Raw genomic sequence first — 18,176 nt, forward strand, 5'->3', positions numbered from 1 at the left:
ACAGTATCATGTCATCTGAAAACAGGGAGAGCTTTACTTCTTCTTTTCTGATCTGGATTTATTTTATTTCTTTTTCTTCTCTGATTGCTCTAGCTAGGACTTCCAGAAATTCGTTGAATAATAGTGGAGAAAGTGGACACCCTTGTCTTGTTCCTGATCTTAGGGGGAATGCTTTCAGTTTTTTACCATTGAAAACGATGTTTGCTGTAGGCTTATCATATATGACCTTTACTATGTTGAGATAGTTTCCTTCTATACCCATTTTTTGAAGAGTTTTAATCATAAATGAGTGCTGAATTTTGTCAAAGGCTTTTTCTGCATCTATTGAGATTATAATATGGTTTTTGTCTTTCAATTTGTTAAATATAGTTTATCACATTGATTGATTTGTATATATTGGAGAATCCTTGCATTCCTGGAATAAATCCAACTTGATCATGGTGTATGAACTTTTTGATGTGTTGCTGAATTCTATTTGCTAAAATTTTGTTGAGGATTTTGAATGTATGTTCATCAGTGATATTGTCCTATAGTTTTCTTTTTTTGTGCTGTCTTTGTTTGGTTTTGGTATCAGGGTGATAGTGGCCTCATAGAATGAGTTTAGAAGTGTTCCTTCCTTGGCAATTTTTTGAAAGAGTTTTAGAAGGAGAGGCATTAGCTCTTCTCTAAATGTTTGATAGAATTCTCCCGTGAAGTCATCTGGTCCTGGGCTTTTGTTTTTTTGGAGATTTTTGATCACAGCTTCGATTTCAGTGCTTGTAATTGGGTTGTAAATAATTTCTACTTCTTCCTGATTCAGTCTTGGGAGATTGAACTTTTCTGAGAATCTGTCCATTTCTTCCAAGTTATCCATTTTATTGCCATATAGTTGTTCATAATAGTCTCTTATAATCTTTGTACTTCTTCATTTTCTGTTGTAAACTCTCTTTTTTTTAATTTCTATTTTTGTTGATGAGTCTGGCTAAAGGATTGTCAATTTTGTTTATCTTCTCAAAGAGCCAGCTTTTAGTTTTATTAACCTTTACTATCGTTTCTTTCATTTCTTTTTCATTTATTTCTGCTCAGATCTTTATGATTTCTTTCCTTCTACTAATTTTGGGGTGTTTTTGTTCTTCTTTTCCCAGTTGTTTTAGGTGTAAAGTTAGGTTGTCTATTCGATGTTTTTCTTGTTTCTTGAGGTAGGATTGTATTGCTATAAACTTCCCTCTTAGAACTGCTTTCACTGTATCCTGTAGGTTTTGAGCTGTCATGTTTTCATTGTCATTTGTTTCTAGAAACTTTTTTATTTCCTTTTTGATTTCTTCAGTAACCTCTTGGGTTTTTAGAAATGTGTTGTTTAATCTCCATGTGTTTGTGTTTCTTACAGTTTTTTTCCTTGTAATTGATATCTTTGCTTGTAGTGTTGTGATCAGAGAAGATGCTTGATATGATTTCAATTTTCTTAATTTACTGAAGTTTGATTTGTGACCCAAGATGTGGTCTATCCTGGAGAATGTTCCATGTGCACTTGAGAAGGTGTATTCTTCTACATTTGGATGGAATGTCCTGAAGATATCAATGAGATCCATCTCATCTAATGTATCATTTAAAACTTGTGTTTCCTTATTAATTTTCTGTTTTGATGATCTGTCCATTGGTGTGAGTGGGGTGTTCCCTCATTATATTTTTAACTTCAGACATTTGATCACCCAATGTGAAATCATTCTGAAGAGTTTCTTCAGTATTTCATAGGTTCTAAGTAATGATGCAAGTGATGAAAAACCTCATTAGTTTTAAAAGTGCATTCTTTTTTTCTAGATAGGAACAAAAGAGTAAGATATTTTTTCCTTTTATTTGATAGATAATTCCTGAGAACTTCAGTGTTTTTAGTTTGATCCAGGAAATGCGAACACAGAGGCCTTCATTTGTTCAAACTCAGGTATGGACTATGGTGAATAATATAACATGTCTGAGTCTGGTGCCATCTCTTTATTTAGTAACAGCAAGGCATACAAAAATAGCTGACTGCTTTACTATCAAGGGTTTTGCTCCATTTACACTTCCTCTAACTCTGAATGTCCCAATATTTTTCCTTTATCCCTTGCCCTGGACCAAATTCCTTTCATTCCTTATATTTTATTGTCTGTTCAGAAAATATTAAGAAAGCAATATAATATTTCTTACAAAGGATATTAAAAAAATCTACAAACTATTTGACCAATTAGAAAGAAATAGCTGGGTCAGGTTAATCTGAAATTTTGTGGTGGTAATTCATTTCTGAAACCATACAAAATTAGAGATTTGTAATTTCTTCTTCAGGAGGTGGTAACAGAATCTGGAGAATTATATTATTTTCTTCATTTTAGAAAATAATAAAAAATTTAAAAATCATCCATAATCCTGTCACCTAGAAAGAGTCACTGTTACTATTTTTCTATAGTTTTTCCTGGTCCTTATTGTATGCATATTAAAAAAAAATTTTAAACTCCATAATTACAATAATATTATATATATACGGTTATATGTGTATCATAGTATATGATTAACCCACCCCAGAGTGCTCATACCTATTCATTCCATAAAAAATGCTTTCCACCTGTTCTCTCTTCTCCAGCTCACATTCTACCTCTTAGGTGAAACATTCCCAGCCCAAATCTCTCACATTCTATAATATTTCAGCACCCATATATGTGTTAACTCACTCAGTCGTGTCTGACGCTTTGCGACTCCATGTACTTCTCTAACAATGGAATTCTCCTGACAGGCTTCTCTATCCATGGAATTCTCCAGGCAAGAATACTGGAATGGGTGGCCATTCCCTTCTCCAGAGGATCTTCCCAACCCAGGGATTGAACCTGGGTCTTCTGTGTTGCAGGCAGCTTCTTTACCATCTGAGCTCCCAGGGAAGCCCAACACCCATATTTTATCCATATTTCAACACCAATAATTTTACCTATATTTCTAAATGGTCTCCATCTTTAAGACAGAGTTAAGCATTCACCCATTCATTCTTTCATCGAACAGTCATTGGGTTTTTTTAGGTAAGAGACTTTTTTCATGGGTGTCTCTGATGACTCAGGGATAAACAATCTGCGTACAAAGCAAGAGATGCAGGAGACATAGATTCCATCCCTGGGCTGGGAAGATCCCCTGGAGGAGGGAGTGGCAAACCACTCCAGTATTCTTGCCGGGAAAATCCCATGGACAGAGGAGCCTGGTGGTCTACAGTCCATAGGGTCACAAAGAGTTGGACACGACTGAAGCAACTAAACACACAGAACATTTTGCATAGTTTGTTAGAACTATTTCTTATTGCTAAAATAGTAAGACCCTAGTGGTTAAAGCTGGAGAGGCCAGTGGCACCCCACTCCAGTACTCTTGCCTGGCAAATCCCATGGACGGAGGAGCCTGGTAGGCTGCAGTCCGTGGGGTCGCTAAGAGTCGGACACGTCTGAGTGACTTCACTTTCACTTTTCACTTTCGTGCATTGGAGAAGGAAATGGCAACCTACTCCAGTGTTTTTGCCTGGAGAATCCCAGAGATGGGGGAGCCTGGTGGGCTGCCGTCTACGGGGTCGCACTGAGTTGGACACGACTGAAGCGACTTAGCAGCAGCAGCAGCAGTGTTTAAAGCACTTACAAATGAACTTGAACACAGGTTTAGAAGTAAAACAATTGACAATGGCACTTTAGATGTTTTTATGTAAAAGTTCTAAATCAAAGGGAAAAAATGAAGAGCTATAATATAAACCTTCTGTTTGGCCCACACAGGTTTTCCACTAATAGTTAGTGGAAAAAGAATTCTTTTTCATGTGTATGACTGTAGGTGTTTTCTATATTCAACCTTTAGGGGGGAAAGTTTATGTGAAATGAAAGTATTGGCTGGTTTAAGGCTGTCAGACTTAAGGCCAATCCATGTAGATATATAAAGATTCCAGGAAGCATGCAACCTAAGTGTATAACATTAAACTGTATTACTGAATCAAATAAAGCCATACATCATTTCAGAAAAAGTCCATTTCAAGCCTATATGTAAGAGTTGGAAGACAGCTGACATAGTTTTAAGATAGCTTTCACATTTTGGCATTATCAACAACTAAATAACTTACCTGCTGTAGCTGCTTTTTTTGATACCTCTCTAACCAGGAAATAGCACTGTAACCAGATGAGTGCTTCCTGTCTGATTTCCCCGTCTTCTTTAGAAAAAACTGAAGAGTGGGCCAATGGCTATGTTGGATGATACAGACTCTGCACTGTTTTCCTGCTACAATTACTTTTGGCAAAAGTTATATTTTGTTTGTATACGATTGTGTAAACTGTCATTGAAAAACCTGAATAGGCCTATTTAGGTGAAAAATAGATCCAAAAATCAAGTGCTTGAGCAGGTACAGAGGCAAAAACAAGGTAGTAAAGACCTATAAACCTGTAATTATAGCGGTCTCATTTCTCTGCAGTGGAATTCCTTTATAACCACAAATTTCCAAACTCTATTTAGTGGTCTTCTTTTCTTTGGTATCTTTGCTAAGACAGAATTTCAGCAGCTTGATCCAAATGCACTAAGAGTCAAAGGTTCAGGTACTAACCCAAGACATTGAAATTACTTCTGAATGATCTCAGACAAATCATAAACAGGGTTAACAACCTAGCTACTTTACAGATCAACTGTGAGAGTCATATTGAAGTTATTTATTAGCCATCAACAGCATTAATCTACTTTTTCCCAGAAGAGATGAATAACCCTCAAAAAATGCATCTGGAATGAAATAAAAAACAATTTTTTTTTTTGGCCATGTGGCATGCAGAATTTTAGTTTCCCCACCAGGGATCAAAACTGTGCCCCTTGCAATGGAAGAGCAGAGGCTTAAACACTGGACCTCCAGGGAGGTCCCTGGAATGAAAATTTTAAAGTGTGAGCAAACAAAATTAGAGGGAGGATAGTGGAAGGAAAGATAAATAAGAAAGTGGGGTTAGAATATAAAAAGCATGCGGCAAGGTCCTTGTATATTAGCTAGAGGTAGATCAAATATTTAGCTGTTTCTAGCATCCTAAAAATGCTTTGAAACCTGACATGGGCTGCACAGACATAAGGCACTATCATTAAACTAATGTTTCAGGTTTGCTATACTAGGATTTGATTGGTGTTCATACTCCTGAGATTCTGTTAGTTCACCAAGTTTTTGTTTATTTTCATTTATTCCGGTTTGCGATGCTCTTCAGCAACAGTATGAACTGGTCTACAACGCTGTATTAGAACTATTTACGAGACAGATGGATGTTATCAGGGATAAACACTCTGGAACAGAGGTACATTTTAAATTTGATGTTTTGTAAAAAAAAATGTTTTCATGTTGATTTTGGTCAAAGGATCTCAGATTAGTTGCAGGGTGACTTTTAATTTATCATCACAACTAAACTGGAGTGTCAGATGTGCATGCGGCTGCACTAGAAATCTCCTGTGAAGAAGGACAGTTTAACTGAAGTCCTTTAACTTAGAAAATTAATGTCTTGGTTAACCTTTTGCATACCATTTTAAGCTCAATTTAGAAACCATAGGAGCGGGTGAAAGGGCAAGCATATATTGTTTTCATGTTTTAGACAGTTGTGCAGCAAGTTAGAAGTTAGAGTGACAATTATAAAGTGAAATTGTATTTGAGTACTTTACATGATTTTTCAGGTTACTCAAGCTTCATTTTGATGGCATATGTACCATCAAATTTTGAAAATATTTTAGAATATCCCAAGGATTCTTAGCTGAAAATGTTGGGTATAAAAACAATTATTATTTGACCAAATTCTAATTGAAAAATATTGAGCATTCTAGATATGTTATTTTGAGCTCATCACAAAAATTGATGTCAAATATTTACTATGGAATCATGAAGTATTAGATTCTGAACAAACCTTAATAAGACAAAATTACTGATTGACCTTCCAGGGTGTATGTAATATATACAAATTAATTAAAATTTTAACACTACATTTTGTATTATGCATCTGAAAATATTCACTGAGTACCTATTGTTTTCACAGTATTAGGAATACAAAGTATATAAGATGTGACTCTCACAACTCCTATCACTTGAATGAGTAAGCATTCGGAGTGAAAAAAAAAAAACAACAAAAACTGTTGAGGCTAGAGAATGAACTATGCAATCCTATAGTGAATGTCAGCTCTGAAGAAAAAGTGTAGAAGGAGATGAAAACGAGAATATAGTTGCCAGACATTGTTACTTATATCCTGTTCATGCCTACTTCATTGGCTAGTACTCCCAAAACAAGCTTAAATAACAGAAGTGATTGCATGACCTAATTTTAGTGGAAGATTCTCACATTTTACTACTAACTGTGGTGTTGGTTTGATTGGAGGTATTTTATTTGTTTATTTTATTATCTTTTTTGGCTGTGCTGGGTCTTCATTGCTGTGTGAGGGCTTTCTCTAGTTGTGGCAAGTGGGGGCCACTCTCCGTTGCGGTGTGCAAGCTTCTCACTGTGGTGGCTTCCTTTGTTGCGGAGCGTAGGCTCTAGGTGCATGGGCTTCATAGTTGCAGCTTGTGGGCTTTAGAGTATGGGCTCAGTAGTTGTGGCATGAGGGCTCAGTTGCCCCATGGCATGTGAGATTGTTCCAGACCAGGGATTGAACCTGTGTTTCCTGCATTGGTGGGCAAATTCTTCTGGACCCCCAGAGAAGTCTGAGATATATCTTTTAATTGTTTAAAGGAAGTATTAACTGACTTCTATTTTATTAAGAATTTTTTTCAGAAAGAATGTTGAAATCTATCAACTGTACATCTTTGCATTTATAGAATGATCACATGGATTTTCTCCTTTGACATGATGATACAGTCATATCTTTGCTCTTCGAATAAAACTTTCTTGAACAAAGAATATTCTCCTAACATGCTGTTGGAGTATGTGGTTCAATATTTTAGGTTCTAGCAAATGTCAGTACTCAGATATAGCCCATGGCTCCAGACAGTTGAGTTGTTTGGAGTGTGCCCTTAGTCAATAAATAGGAACACAGGAATATGGTTCAACCTCCCACAGAAGGAACTGATTAACATCAGCCAAGGAGGACTTCTGTTTCTGGGAATATCAAGTAGATATACTTTCCCCTATTCTTTCCACTAAATATAACTAGAAACCCTGGACAACATACATATAAAATAAATATAAGAAGACTCTGAAAGATGGAGAGAAGACAGACCATCTAGGAACACTGGGACCCAAGGAATGACATGAAGGTGAGTTCCTTGAGTTTTCTTTTTCTTCATATATCACAGATTTGGAACTGAAGAAACCAACAAATTGGAAGTGGCAACAGTGCAGACAACAAAAACCCAACAGAATCCTGCTCTCTCCAGTCAAAGAACCAGGAAAGGGGCAGTCGAGCAAACCAGAAAACTTTAAGATACTAAGTATTTTACTTCAGTCAATACCAAAGAAAAAAATGGCCCCCAACCCCACCTATGCCAACAAAGAAGTGGAGAGCCTAGATTTCTATCCTCACAAAAATGGTAATACAGAGAAGGACAACAGGTCACCTATAAATACTCTCTCTATCAGAAGGCCAGTGTTATGTGTCATTCTTGTGATCATTCTAACAAAGAAAAATATACAATCATTTAAAACAAGAAAAAGTCAAGTAAAGAGCTAGGAGTTTTATTTCCACTGGCCTGAAATGAGGTTTCCCTGCAGTGTCAGTGGAAACCAGGTGGGGAGCCTGAGTTTCTACCTGGCAGTAACCTGGTTCCTCAACGTCTCTCCATTGATGGGGTGTCAGAAGAGGCCTAGCGGAGGCTCAGGACTTTCAACATCATCCAGCAGTAATGAGACCACCCAGACCATGGTGTCACTAGAGACCACCTGGAGAGCCTCTCCCGTGGTGTCTCCCTTCAGGTGTTAACAGAGACTGTGAGAAAACTGGTGGGGATTGAATCCACTTGGCAATGGCAAGGCAGTAATGAGGTAGCGCCCCCACCCTTCTTTCCCTTGTCAGAATGGGGTTTTAAAAGCTACCCAGTTAAAAGAGAATAATATAACAATACAAAAACATCTAGACTTCATGTGAAAAATCATTTGTCATACCAAGAACCAGGAGGATCTCAAACCAAATGAGTAAAAGACAATCAACAGATGACAACACTAAGATGACAGAGATGTAAGGATTATCTGACAAAGATTCTAAAGCAGCCATGATTAAAATGCTTCAGCAAGCAATTACAGGCATGGTTAAAACAAATGAAAAAATAAAAAGTCTCAGCAAAGAAATATAAAGACCTTGCAAAGAAAGAGAAGATATAAAGAAGAACCGAAAAGGAATTTTACAGTTGAAAAATAATGGTAATGGAAACAAAACAGCTCAGTAGATGGATTTAACAACACAGTACAGGACACAAGGAAAGAATCAATGAATTGAAAGACAAAACAATAGAAACTGCCCAATTTGAGCAATAGAAATAAAATAGACTAAAAAATAAAATAAAAATAAAATATAGAGCTTTAGGAAACTAAGTGCCAATAACAAAACCCCTAGCATTAATGTCATTGATGTCCAAGGAGGAAAGGAGACAAAAGGCAAGTCTAAAAAAGTACTGAAATTCTCATCATAAGTAAACTTCAGAAAACTAAATACAAAAATTCTAGGAAGCAGCCAAAGAAAAATGATATTAACTGAAGGGGAGAAACAATTAGAATGAAAATTAATACGTCATCAGAAAACATGGGGGTCAGAAGGAAGTGGCACAGTATTTTACAAGCGCTGAAGGAAAAAAGCTTGTCAACATCTACATCCAGTAAAAAATATCCTTCAAGAATGAAGGGGAAATCAAGACAGTCTCAGGTGAAGAAAACCTAAGGGGATTTGTTGCCAGTAGATAGACCTACCCTAAAAAAATGGCAAAGGAATTTTTCTAAATAGAAAGGAAAGGAAAAATAATATGGTAAGCAACATGGTTAAATATAATAGGTTTTCTTTTTTCTCTTGATTTTTCTAAATCATTTAATGATTGAAGCAAAAATTATAACACTGATATGGTTCTAAATATATTAGAAGAAATATATAAGACAATTGCATTACAAAAAAGGAAGGGTTAGACATGTAAAGGGAGGTAAGGCTTCTGTATTGAATTAGTAAAACAGTAACACTTACAGACTTTGATAAGTCATGAATATATGGTGTAATTACTAGAGCCACTCCTCTGTACAAAGATATATTTTAAAAAACATTATAGGTAAATCAAAATGAAATTCTAAATATGCAGGAAAGAGAAAAAGGCAGGAAAAAGAAATGAGAAATGGAGAACAAACAGAAAACAATAGATAAAGTTGGAGACAAGCTCTACCACATTAATAATTACACTGAAAGTAAGTAATGCAAATATACCAATTAACAGACAGATTGGCAGAGTGTATTGAAAACATGACCCAACTATATGCTGTTTGTAAGAACTACATTTCAAATATATAGGTTGGTTTAAAATAAAGGATTAGAAAAATATATATTGTGTAAACATGAATAAAGGGAAAGCAGGAGTAATTATATTAATAACAGAGAGACCTCAGAATAAACAGTTATTCTCCCACAGAAAGGAAGGGATATTGTATAATGATAAAAGGGTCAATCCACCAATAAGATGTATTTAACAGTCCTAAGTGTGTATGGACCAGACCTGCAAGATATGTGAAGCAAAAACTGATAGGATTAAAAGGAGCAATAGAAAAATCCACAGTTATATTTGGAGACTTCAATACCCCTCTCTCAAAATTTATAGAACTCAGCAAGAACTGTGCAAGAATATGTGAGAACTTACCACCACCACCACCACCAACTAACAGGATCAAATCGATATTTATAGGAGTCTCCACCTAACAACACAAGAATATACATTTTTTTCAAGTCCTGATTGAACATATACCAAGGTGGATCACATCCTGGGCCATTAAACAATCTCAAAAATATAAAGAATTGATATCATATAGAATGTATTCTCTGAGTTCTATGGAATGAAAATCAAAGTTGATAACAGAAAAATAACAAGAAAAAAACCAAGTACTTGGAAACCACATAAGACTTCGAAAAAATCCATTGACTCAAAAAAGGAAGTTTAAAGAGAAATTTCTGAAAAACACATTGAATGAATAAAAATACGAAAATACCATATATTAAGATTTGTCACACAGAGCTCCAGGAGTGCTGAGAGCAAAGTTTATAGCCCCTTAAATCCATATAATAAAAAATTGTTATTGTTGTTGTTTAGTCACTAAGTTGTGTCCAATTCTTTTGTGATCCCATGGACTGTAGCCTGCCAGGCTCCTATGCCCATGGGATTTCCCAGGCAAGAACACTGGAGTCGGTTGCCATTTCCTTATCCAGGGAGTCTTCCTGACCCAGGGATCGCAACAGATGGCCTGGCAGGCTCTAGTCTATGGGGTTGCAAAGAGTTGAACACAACTTAACAACTAAACAACTAACATATATATACACACACACACACACGCACATATGTATTAAAATATAAATATATATATATATCTCACATCTTCTTTATCTATTCATCTGTTGATGGACATTTAAATAGCTTCCATATCTTAGCTATTATAAATTGTGCTGCTATGAACATAAGGGTGCATGCATATTTTCTTCTTTATTTGTTGAAAACAACTTTCTTTTTTTAAAAAAAAAAAAGTTTTTGAATTATAGTTTTGTCTGGATATATGCCCAGGAGTGGGATTGCTGGATTTTATGACTTTAGTTTTTTGAGGATCCTCCATACTGTTTTCCATTGTGACTGCACCAATTTACATTCCCACCAACAGTGTAAGAAGGCTCCCTTTTCTCCCTACCCTATCCAGTATTTATTTGTAGACTTAATGGTCATTCAGACTGGTGTGAGGTAGTACCTCATAGTTTTGATTTGCATTTCTCTAATAATTAGCAATGATGAGCATTTTTTCATATGCGTTTTGGCCACCTGTGTATCTTTGGAGAAATGTCTATTTAGGTTTTCTGCCCATTTTTTTGATTAGATTGTTTGGTTTTTTGGTCATTGAGTTGTATGAGCTGTTTGTGTATTTTGGAAATTAATCCCTTGTTGGTTGTATCATTTGCAAATATTTTTTCCTAGTCCCTAGGTTGTCTTTTTGTTTGTTTATGGTTTCCTTTGCTGTGCAAAAGCTTGTTAGTTTGATTGGGTTCCGTTTATTTATATTAGCTTTTATTCTATTGCCTTGGGAGATTGACCTAAGAAAACATTGGTACAATTTATGTTAGAGAATTCTCTTCTAGGATTTTTATGGTATCTTAAAGTCTTTAAGCCATTTGAGTTTGTTTTTGTGTATGATATGAGGGTGTGTTCTAATTTCATTGTTTTACATTTAGCTGTCCAACTTTTCCACCACGACTTGCTGAAGAGACTGTTTTTCTCCATTGTATATTCTTGCCTCTTTTGTTGAAAATTAATTGACTGTAGGTGTGTGGGTTTATTTCTGGGCTCTCTATTCTTTTCTATTGTCCATATGTCTGTTTTTGTGTCTTTTTCCCATTTTTGAGTTGGTTGTTTTTGAGTCTTAGAGGTTCTCTATGGGGAGGGAGGAGAGAGGGGGGTTCAGAATGGGGAACACATGTATACCTGTGGCGGATTCATGTTGATGTATGGCAAAACCTATACAATATTGTAAAGTAATTAACCTCCAATTAAAATAAATAAATTTATATTTAAAAAAGTTCTCTAAATATTCTGGATATTAATCCTTATCAGATATATGTGTTGCCCTTTTACTCTGTTGATTTTGCCCTTTGATGCATATAACTTTTTAATTTTCATAAAATCCAATTTGTCTCTTTTTTGTTTTGTTGATAGTGCCTTTGGTGTCATATATATGAAATCATTGCCAGACCCAATGCCATGAAGCTTTCTGTTTTCTTCTAAGAGTTTTAGTTTTAGCTCTTATGTTTAGGTATTTGATCCATTTTGAGTTAATCTTTGTATATACTGCAAGAATCCAACTTTTTTTTGCATGTAGATGCCCAGTTTTCCCAGCATCATTTGTTGAAAAGGCTGTCTCTTCTCCATTGAATGCTCTAGGCAACCTCATCAAAAATCAATTGCTCATTGATTTCCCTGGTGGTCCAGTGGCTAAGACTCCACATTCTTGATGCAGGGAACCCAGGTTCAATCCCTGGTCAGGGAACTAGATCCCACATACTTCAACAGACACCAAAGATCCTGCATGTCACAAATAAGACCCAACATAGCCAAATAAATATTTTAAACAATCAATTGCTCTTTCTGTGAGTTTACTGTGCTGCTGCTGCTGCTGCTGCTGCTGCTGCTGCTGCTGAGTCGCTTCAGTCGTGTCTGACTCTGTGAGACCCCAGAGACAGAAGCCCCACCAGGCTCCCCCGTCCCTGGGATTCTCCAGGCAAGAACACTGCAGTGGGTTGCCATTTCCTTCTCCAATGCATGAAAGTGAAAAGTGAAAGTGAAGTCGCTCAGTCATGTCTGACTGCTTGTGACACCATGGACTGCAGCCTACCAGGCTCCTTCATCCATGGGATTTTCCAGGCAAGAGTACTGGAGTGGGGTGCCACTGCCTTCTCCAGAGTTTACTGTTAGGCTCTCTATTTTATTCCATTAATCTGTATGGCTGTTCAATGTCAGTACCATATTGTTTTATTGGTAAGTTTTACATATTGTAAAACTTCATTGTTTTATTACTGTTTGTAGTACCTCTTGATAACAAGAAGTTTAAGTCCTTCATCTTTGCTCTTCTTTTTCAAGATTGTCTTAGCTAGCCAGAGTCCCTTGAGATTCTGCATGAATTTTTAGATGAGGTTTTCTATTTCTGCAAAGGCATCATTTTGATAGGGATTGTGCTGAATCTGTAGATTACTTTGGGTAATGGTATTGTAACAATAATAATATCATCCACTTCATGAACATAGATTGTCTCCCCTTTGTTTTGTCAGCAATGCTTTGTAGTTTTCAGCATATAAGTCTTTCATTTCTTTGGTTAAATTTATTCTTTAGTATGTATATTTTTGATGCTAATTGCTTTTCTAATTTTCTTTTCAGATTGTTTATTGTTACTTTATAGTAATGCAACTGGTTTTGTGTGTTGACTGTATATTCTGTAACTTTTCTGAATTGGTTTATTAGGTCTTGCAATTGTGTGTGTGTGTGTGTGTGTGTGTGTGTGTGTGTGTGTAATCCTTCCACATATAAAATCATGTCATCTGCAAATGAAGATAACTTTACTTACTTCTTTTCCATTTTGATAGCTTTTTGTGTGTGTGTGTGTGTGTGCCTAATTGCTCTCGCTAGACCCTCCAGTATTATGTTGACTGAAAGTGGTAAAAATTGGCATCCTTGTCATATGCTTGATCTTGGGAGAAAGCTTTTAATCTTTCACCATTGAGTATGATATTAGCTGTAGGTTTTTCATATATGGCCTTTATCATATTGAGGAAGTTCCCTTAAATTCCCAGTTTATTATTTTTATCAAGAATTTGTCAAAATTTTCTGCATCAATTGATATGATCATGTGGATTTCTTCCCTTTAATTCTCTTAATATGTTACATTGATTTCTTATGTCTTAAATCCCAGTTGGTCAAGGGGTATAATTCTTTTCCTACACTGAATTCAGTTTGCTAGTATTTTATTGAGGACTTTGCATCAATATTCATGAAGAATATTGGTCTGAGGCTTTCTTTTGCTTGTAGCATCTTTGTCTAGTTTTGGTAACAGGGATTTACTGTTCTTATAGGGTCATCGACTTGGCACTGTCAGTCAATTTTTAGGAAGAGTTTGTGCAGGTGTTTATTCTTCCTTAAATGTTTGGTGGAATTCACCAGTGGAGCTGATCCTGGACTTTTCTTTGTTGGGAAAATATTTGATTACTGATTCAGTCTACTCACCAGTTGCAAGTCTATTCAGATTTTGCATTTCTTTCTGAGTCAGTTTTGGTTGATCAAGTATTTCAGGAATTTGTCCACTTAATCCAGGTTATACAATTTGTTGGCATACAATTGTTCCTATTATGTATATTTTTTATTTCTATGAAGTTGGGCATAATGTCCCCACTTTTATTTCTGTAGTTTGAGATTTTAGCAAGTTTAGTCTTCTCTTTTTTCCTTTGTCCATCTAGTTAAAGGTTTGTGAATTTTTACTGATCTTTTCAAAGGATCAAATTTTGGTTTTGTTGGTTTTCTCCATTGTTTTCTTAGTCTCTATTTCATTTATCTCTGCTGTAATCTTTTTTTACCTCTAAGAACTGCTTTCACTGTATCCTGTATATTTTGGTATGATGTATTTTCATTTATTTCTAAGTATTCTCTCATTTCTATTGTGATTTCTCCTTTGACCTGCTAGTTGTTTAACCTAGTTTAATTCATACATATGTGTGAATTTTCCAGTTTTTCCTCTGTTATTCATTTCTAGTCTCAATCCATTCTAATTGAAAAAGATACTCTGTATGACTTCTCTTTTTTTAAATTTATTAAAGCTTGTTTTGTGGACTAATATATGGTCTCTCCTAGAGAACATTCCATAAATGTTTGAGAAAAATGTCTGTGTTGCTGGGTAGAGTGTTCTATAAGCATTTGTTAGTTCATATCAGTTTACGTGATTATCCAAGTCTGTCCTCTATTTCTTTGTTGATCTTCTGATTGTTCTATTCATTAATAAAAGTGGAGTATTAAATCATCTGTATCAGTTTACTAGGCTTACTCTAACAAGTACTGTAAACCAAGGGGGGCTTAAAACTCACAGTTCTGGAGTCACAAAGTCTAAAGCCAAGGTGTCACCAAGGCCACGGTCTCTCAGAGCTCTGGGGGAAGAATCTCCCTTGCCTATCCCTGTTTCCTGGTGTTTCCAGAAATCCTTGGTGTTCTCTGGCTTGCAGATACATCGCCCCAGCCTCTGTCTCCATCATCGCACCCCATTCTCCCTGTGCTTTCTCTTCTTATAAGGACACAAGTCATTGTATTAAGGCCCACTATAATCCAATATGATCTCATCTTAGATTACATTTGCAAAAATCCTATTTCCAAATAAAGTCACATTCACAGATTTCAGGGATTAGATTTCAACATATCTTTTTGAGAGTCACAATTAAACCCATTACAAGTGGAATCTTATCACTGCTGACGTTTTAGAAAACAAATTTAAATAGCTCCAAAGGCAGGATATTTTTTACAATTGCTGGTAGCTTGGATTCCATGAGTCACAGTAACAAATTTCGTAATGTGATAATTGCTATGAAGAAAATAAAGATTGAGAGTGTTTGCGCAGGTGGGTGGCAGTGTGATTTTAGGTTGAGTGGTCAGGGAAGGTTTCCTTACGTAGGTGACACTTAAGCAGAGAATAATCACTTTAGAAAGAACCAACCATGCAAAATGTATTGAGCAAGGGTATTTCAGTCAGAAAGAATAGTAAAAGCTTTGAATTGGAAATGAATTTGGTATACTTAAGGAATGGCAAGAAAACTGGTATAGCTGGAGCACAGTAAGGAAGAAAAAGATGGAGCAAGCATGAGGACATAACATAAAAAGCTGAGATGATGAAATTTCTGAAAGTACAATGTTTTTGAGAATAAAGTATTTTAAGTAAACAACATTTTAAAACTTTCACATATGAACATGATGCTAAGCAAATCCTTCTTAATCTCCATAACACTATTTAATCTTTTATTTTGATCCTTTTGATCTCAGTATGTGAACAAGTTCTTGCTGCATTCAATATTTTGGAAACTCATATGATTCTTTCATGAATTATTTTAAATCTTTATATTTTCTGAGAAATAACTTTTCCATTTTATGAATGTTAAAATCTATCATGACCATCGCTTCACTAAAAATCAATCTCTCACTTCTCTTGAAGATTCAAGCAAAGGACTCAGTTTTTGAGCAAAATCCCAACATAAAAGCAAAATCTTATTCTCCTAATTTACCAAAAAGGTAAGTATAGTTTTACACATACAATGTTGTCTAATTGTGTCTGGGAGGAATATCTCATGTTTATACCTCATTGTGATGCTGAGAAGAGGATATGGGAAGAGGCCTTTTTGGAATATGGTATCATCATCACTTTCTTTCTGTTTCAGCAACATAAAAGAAGCAAAAGTGATGAACCAACAGAGCAAAGGAAGGATAAGGGTGAAAAGTGCAGAAGCTTCTTCCTTTGACCTCAGGACTTCTCAAATAAATGAAAAGGAAGGGTTAGACATGCACCCTGCTAAACAGAGCAGTTCTTTAGAGTTTTTGGAACTGAACTGTGGTTGTAACAAAAATGCTGACACAACCATGAAATGGGAGACAAAGGTATTCCCAATAGCTGGGGAGCCTCTTCAGAAGCATCAAAGTTTGGACTTGAGTTCCATTTTGTTTGGAGCATATCCTAAATCTAAACCTGTAAATGCAGCAGGAAGATATTCTAATTTAAAGGTGCCAATACTGCGGACCAAATCAACTCCCTTTGAATTGATGCAACAGAGAGACAGCAAAGAGTTGGACATAAAGGGAAATTTTTATTTGGAATCTCAACCACACAATTGTTGTGTTGATCAGGCTCAAAAAGTGATGCATGTTTCTTCAGCAGAACTGAATTTTTCACCATCACATGACTCTAAGCATCAAACGTGCAATGCTGCTAATGCAAAGCAGCATGTCTCTGGTGCTTTTAATGAGCATTCTTATATGTCTTTAGTAGAAGATCCTTATTTTTCATCATTGTCTCCAAGTAGTGCTCGTTCTAAGATGTCTTTTGATTTACCTCAGAAGCAAGATGGAAGTGTTTTACCTTGTTCTTCCCTGTCAAAATCCTCTACAACCCTCTTTCCTCATTACAGTTCACATGATTCTTTAACACTGACTACCCTGACCAATTTTCCCCCACCACTGAACCAAGAGACAGCAGCAGTAGGTAAGTTATTTTTAAAAGATAATATGGCATTTTAGATACTTTGTTTCTGTAAGATTTGGTTTTATCTCACCTTCCCCCTTATCATGCCTCATTCTCTGCTTGCCTCTTTTTCCTCAAAAGAAAAAAAAAGAAAGAAAGAAAAATTCCATGAAACAAGCAACAGTAGAGGCAGTCAGATCTAGTACAGGACCTATGCCAGCAGGCATGCTTCTAAAGGCAGTAATCCTCATTCCTCAATGTGTCTATCAAAAGTCCACAGTTTATCCTTAGCATGCAGAAACAACTTGCAAAAGAACATCAGAAAAGATTCGATCAACAGTACCACATGGTCACTCAGAATTTTTGTTGGAGAACCATGTGGCTATACTAAATTGAACAGATTGCTAAGAATTGAATTCTCTTCCTGCAGGAGTTGGAAGAGAATGATTTGATTTCCTCTTATCCTTTAATAGGGGCTTCCCTGGTGGTTCAGGAAAGAATCTGCCTGCAATACAGGAGAACTCGGTTCAGTCCCTTGGTCAGGAAGATCCCCTGGAGAAGAGAATGGCTACTCATTCCAGTATTCTTGCCTGGAGAATTCCAAGAACAGATTCTGGCAGGCTACAGTCCATGGGGTTGCAAAGAGTCAGACATGACTGAGTGACTAACACTTTCACTTTCTGTCCTTTTATAATAATTTTATAGATGAGGATATGCGTTCAGTAGTCTGTGTGAGATTTTAATCTTATATAAATCTTTAATTTCATACTTTATCTCCTTTACAATTCTGTATTTTTGCATATTATGCAAAAATTGCTGTGCTAAGTTGCTTAGTCATATCTGACTCTTCGCAACTCTATGGACTGTAGCCCTCCAGACTTCTCTGTCCATGGGATTTTCCAGATAAGAATACTAGAGTGCGTTGCCATGCCCTCCTCCAGGGGATCTTCCCAACCCAGGGATTGAACCTGTTTCTCTTGTCTCCTGCATTGGCAGGTGGGTTCTTTATCACTATCACCACCTGGAAAGCTCTTAGGCAAAAAAAATGTTTCGTATTACTGCTGCTGCCACTGCTGCTAAGTCACTTCAGTAGTGTCCGACTCTGTGTGACCCCATAGACGGGGTCTAAATATTCTAGAATATTTAGAATATTCTAAATATTCTATTAGATAATTGTAATAGATGGCAGCACACCAGGCTCCCCCGTCCCTGGGATTCTCCAGACACTGGAGTGCGTTGCCATTTGGTTTGAAAGTAGAAGTAAATATTCTATTAGATAATTGTAATAGTTTGATGTGG

At 36.1% G+C, this 18,176-nt stretch overlaps 1 protein-coding gene across 5 annotated transcripts in view; it reads left to right on the plus strand.

Moving 5' to 3' along the window:
- Positions 1-18,176, plus strand: part of PTPN22 (protein tyrosine phosphatase non-receptor type 22) — a 57,354-nt gene that overhangs the window by 23,706 nt on the left and 15,472 nt on the right. For 4 of the 5 annotated variants that reach the window (XM_068965741.1, XM_068965742.1, XM_068965740.1 and 1 more), the window contains 4 exons: positions 1,841-1,918; positions 5,196-5,282; positions 15,858-15,934; positions 16,081-16,898. In XM_068965741.1, the coding sequence (XP_068821842.1) occupies positions 1,841-1,918; positions 5,196-5,282; positions 15,858-15,934; positions 16,081-16,898 (1,060 nt within the window). The remainder of the gene's footprint in view (positions 1-1,840; positions 1,919-5,195; positions 5,283-15,857; positions 15,935-16,080; positions 16,899-18,176) is intronic. The other variant, XM_068965745.1, reaches the window with a different exon arrangement.

The sequence above is a fragment of the Capricornis sumatraensis genome, chromosome 2, assembly GCF_032405125.1.
Source record: "Capricornis sumatraensis isolate serow.1 chromosome 2, serow.2, whole genome shotgun sequence".
NCBI lineage: Eukaryota > Metazoa > Chordata > Mammalia > Artiodactyla > Bovidae > Capricornis > Capricornis sumatraensis.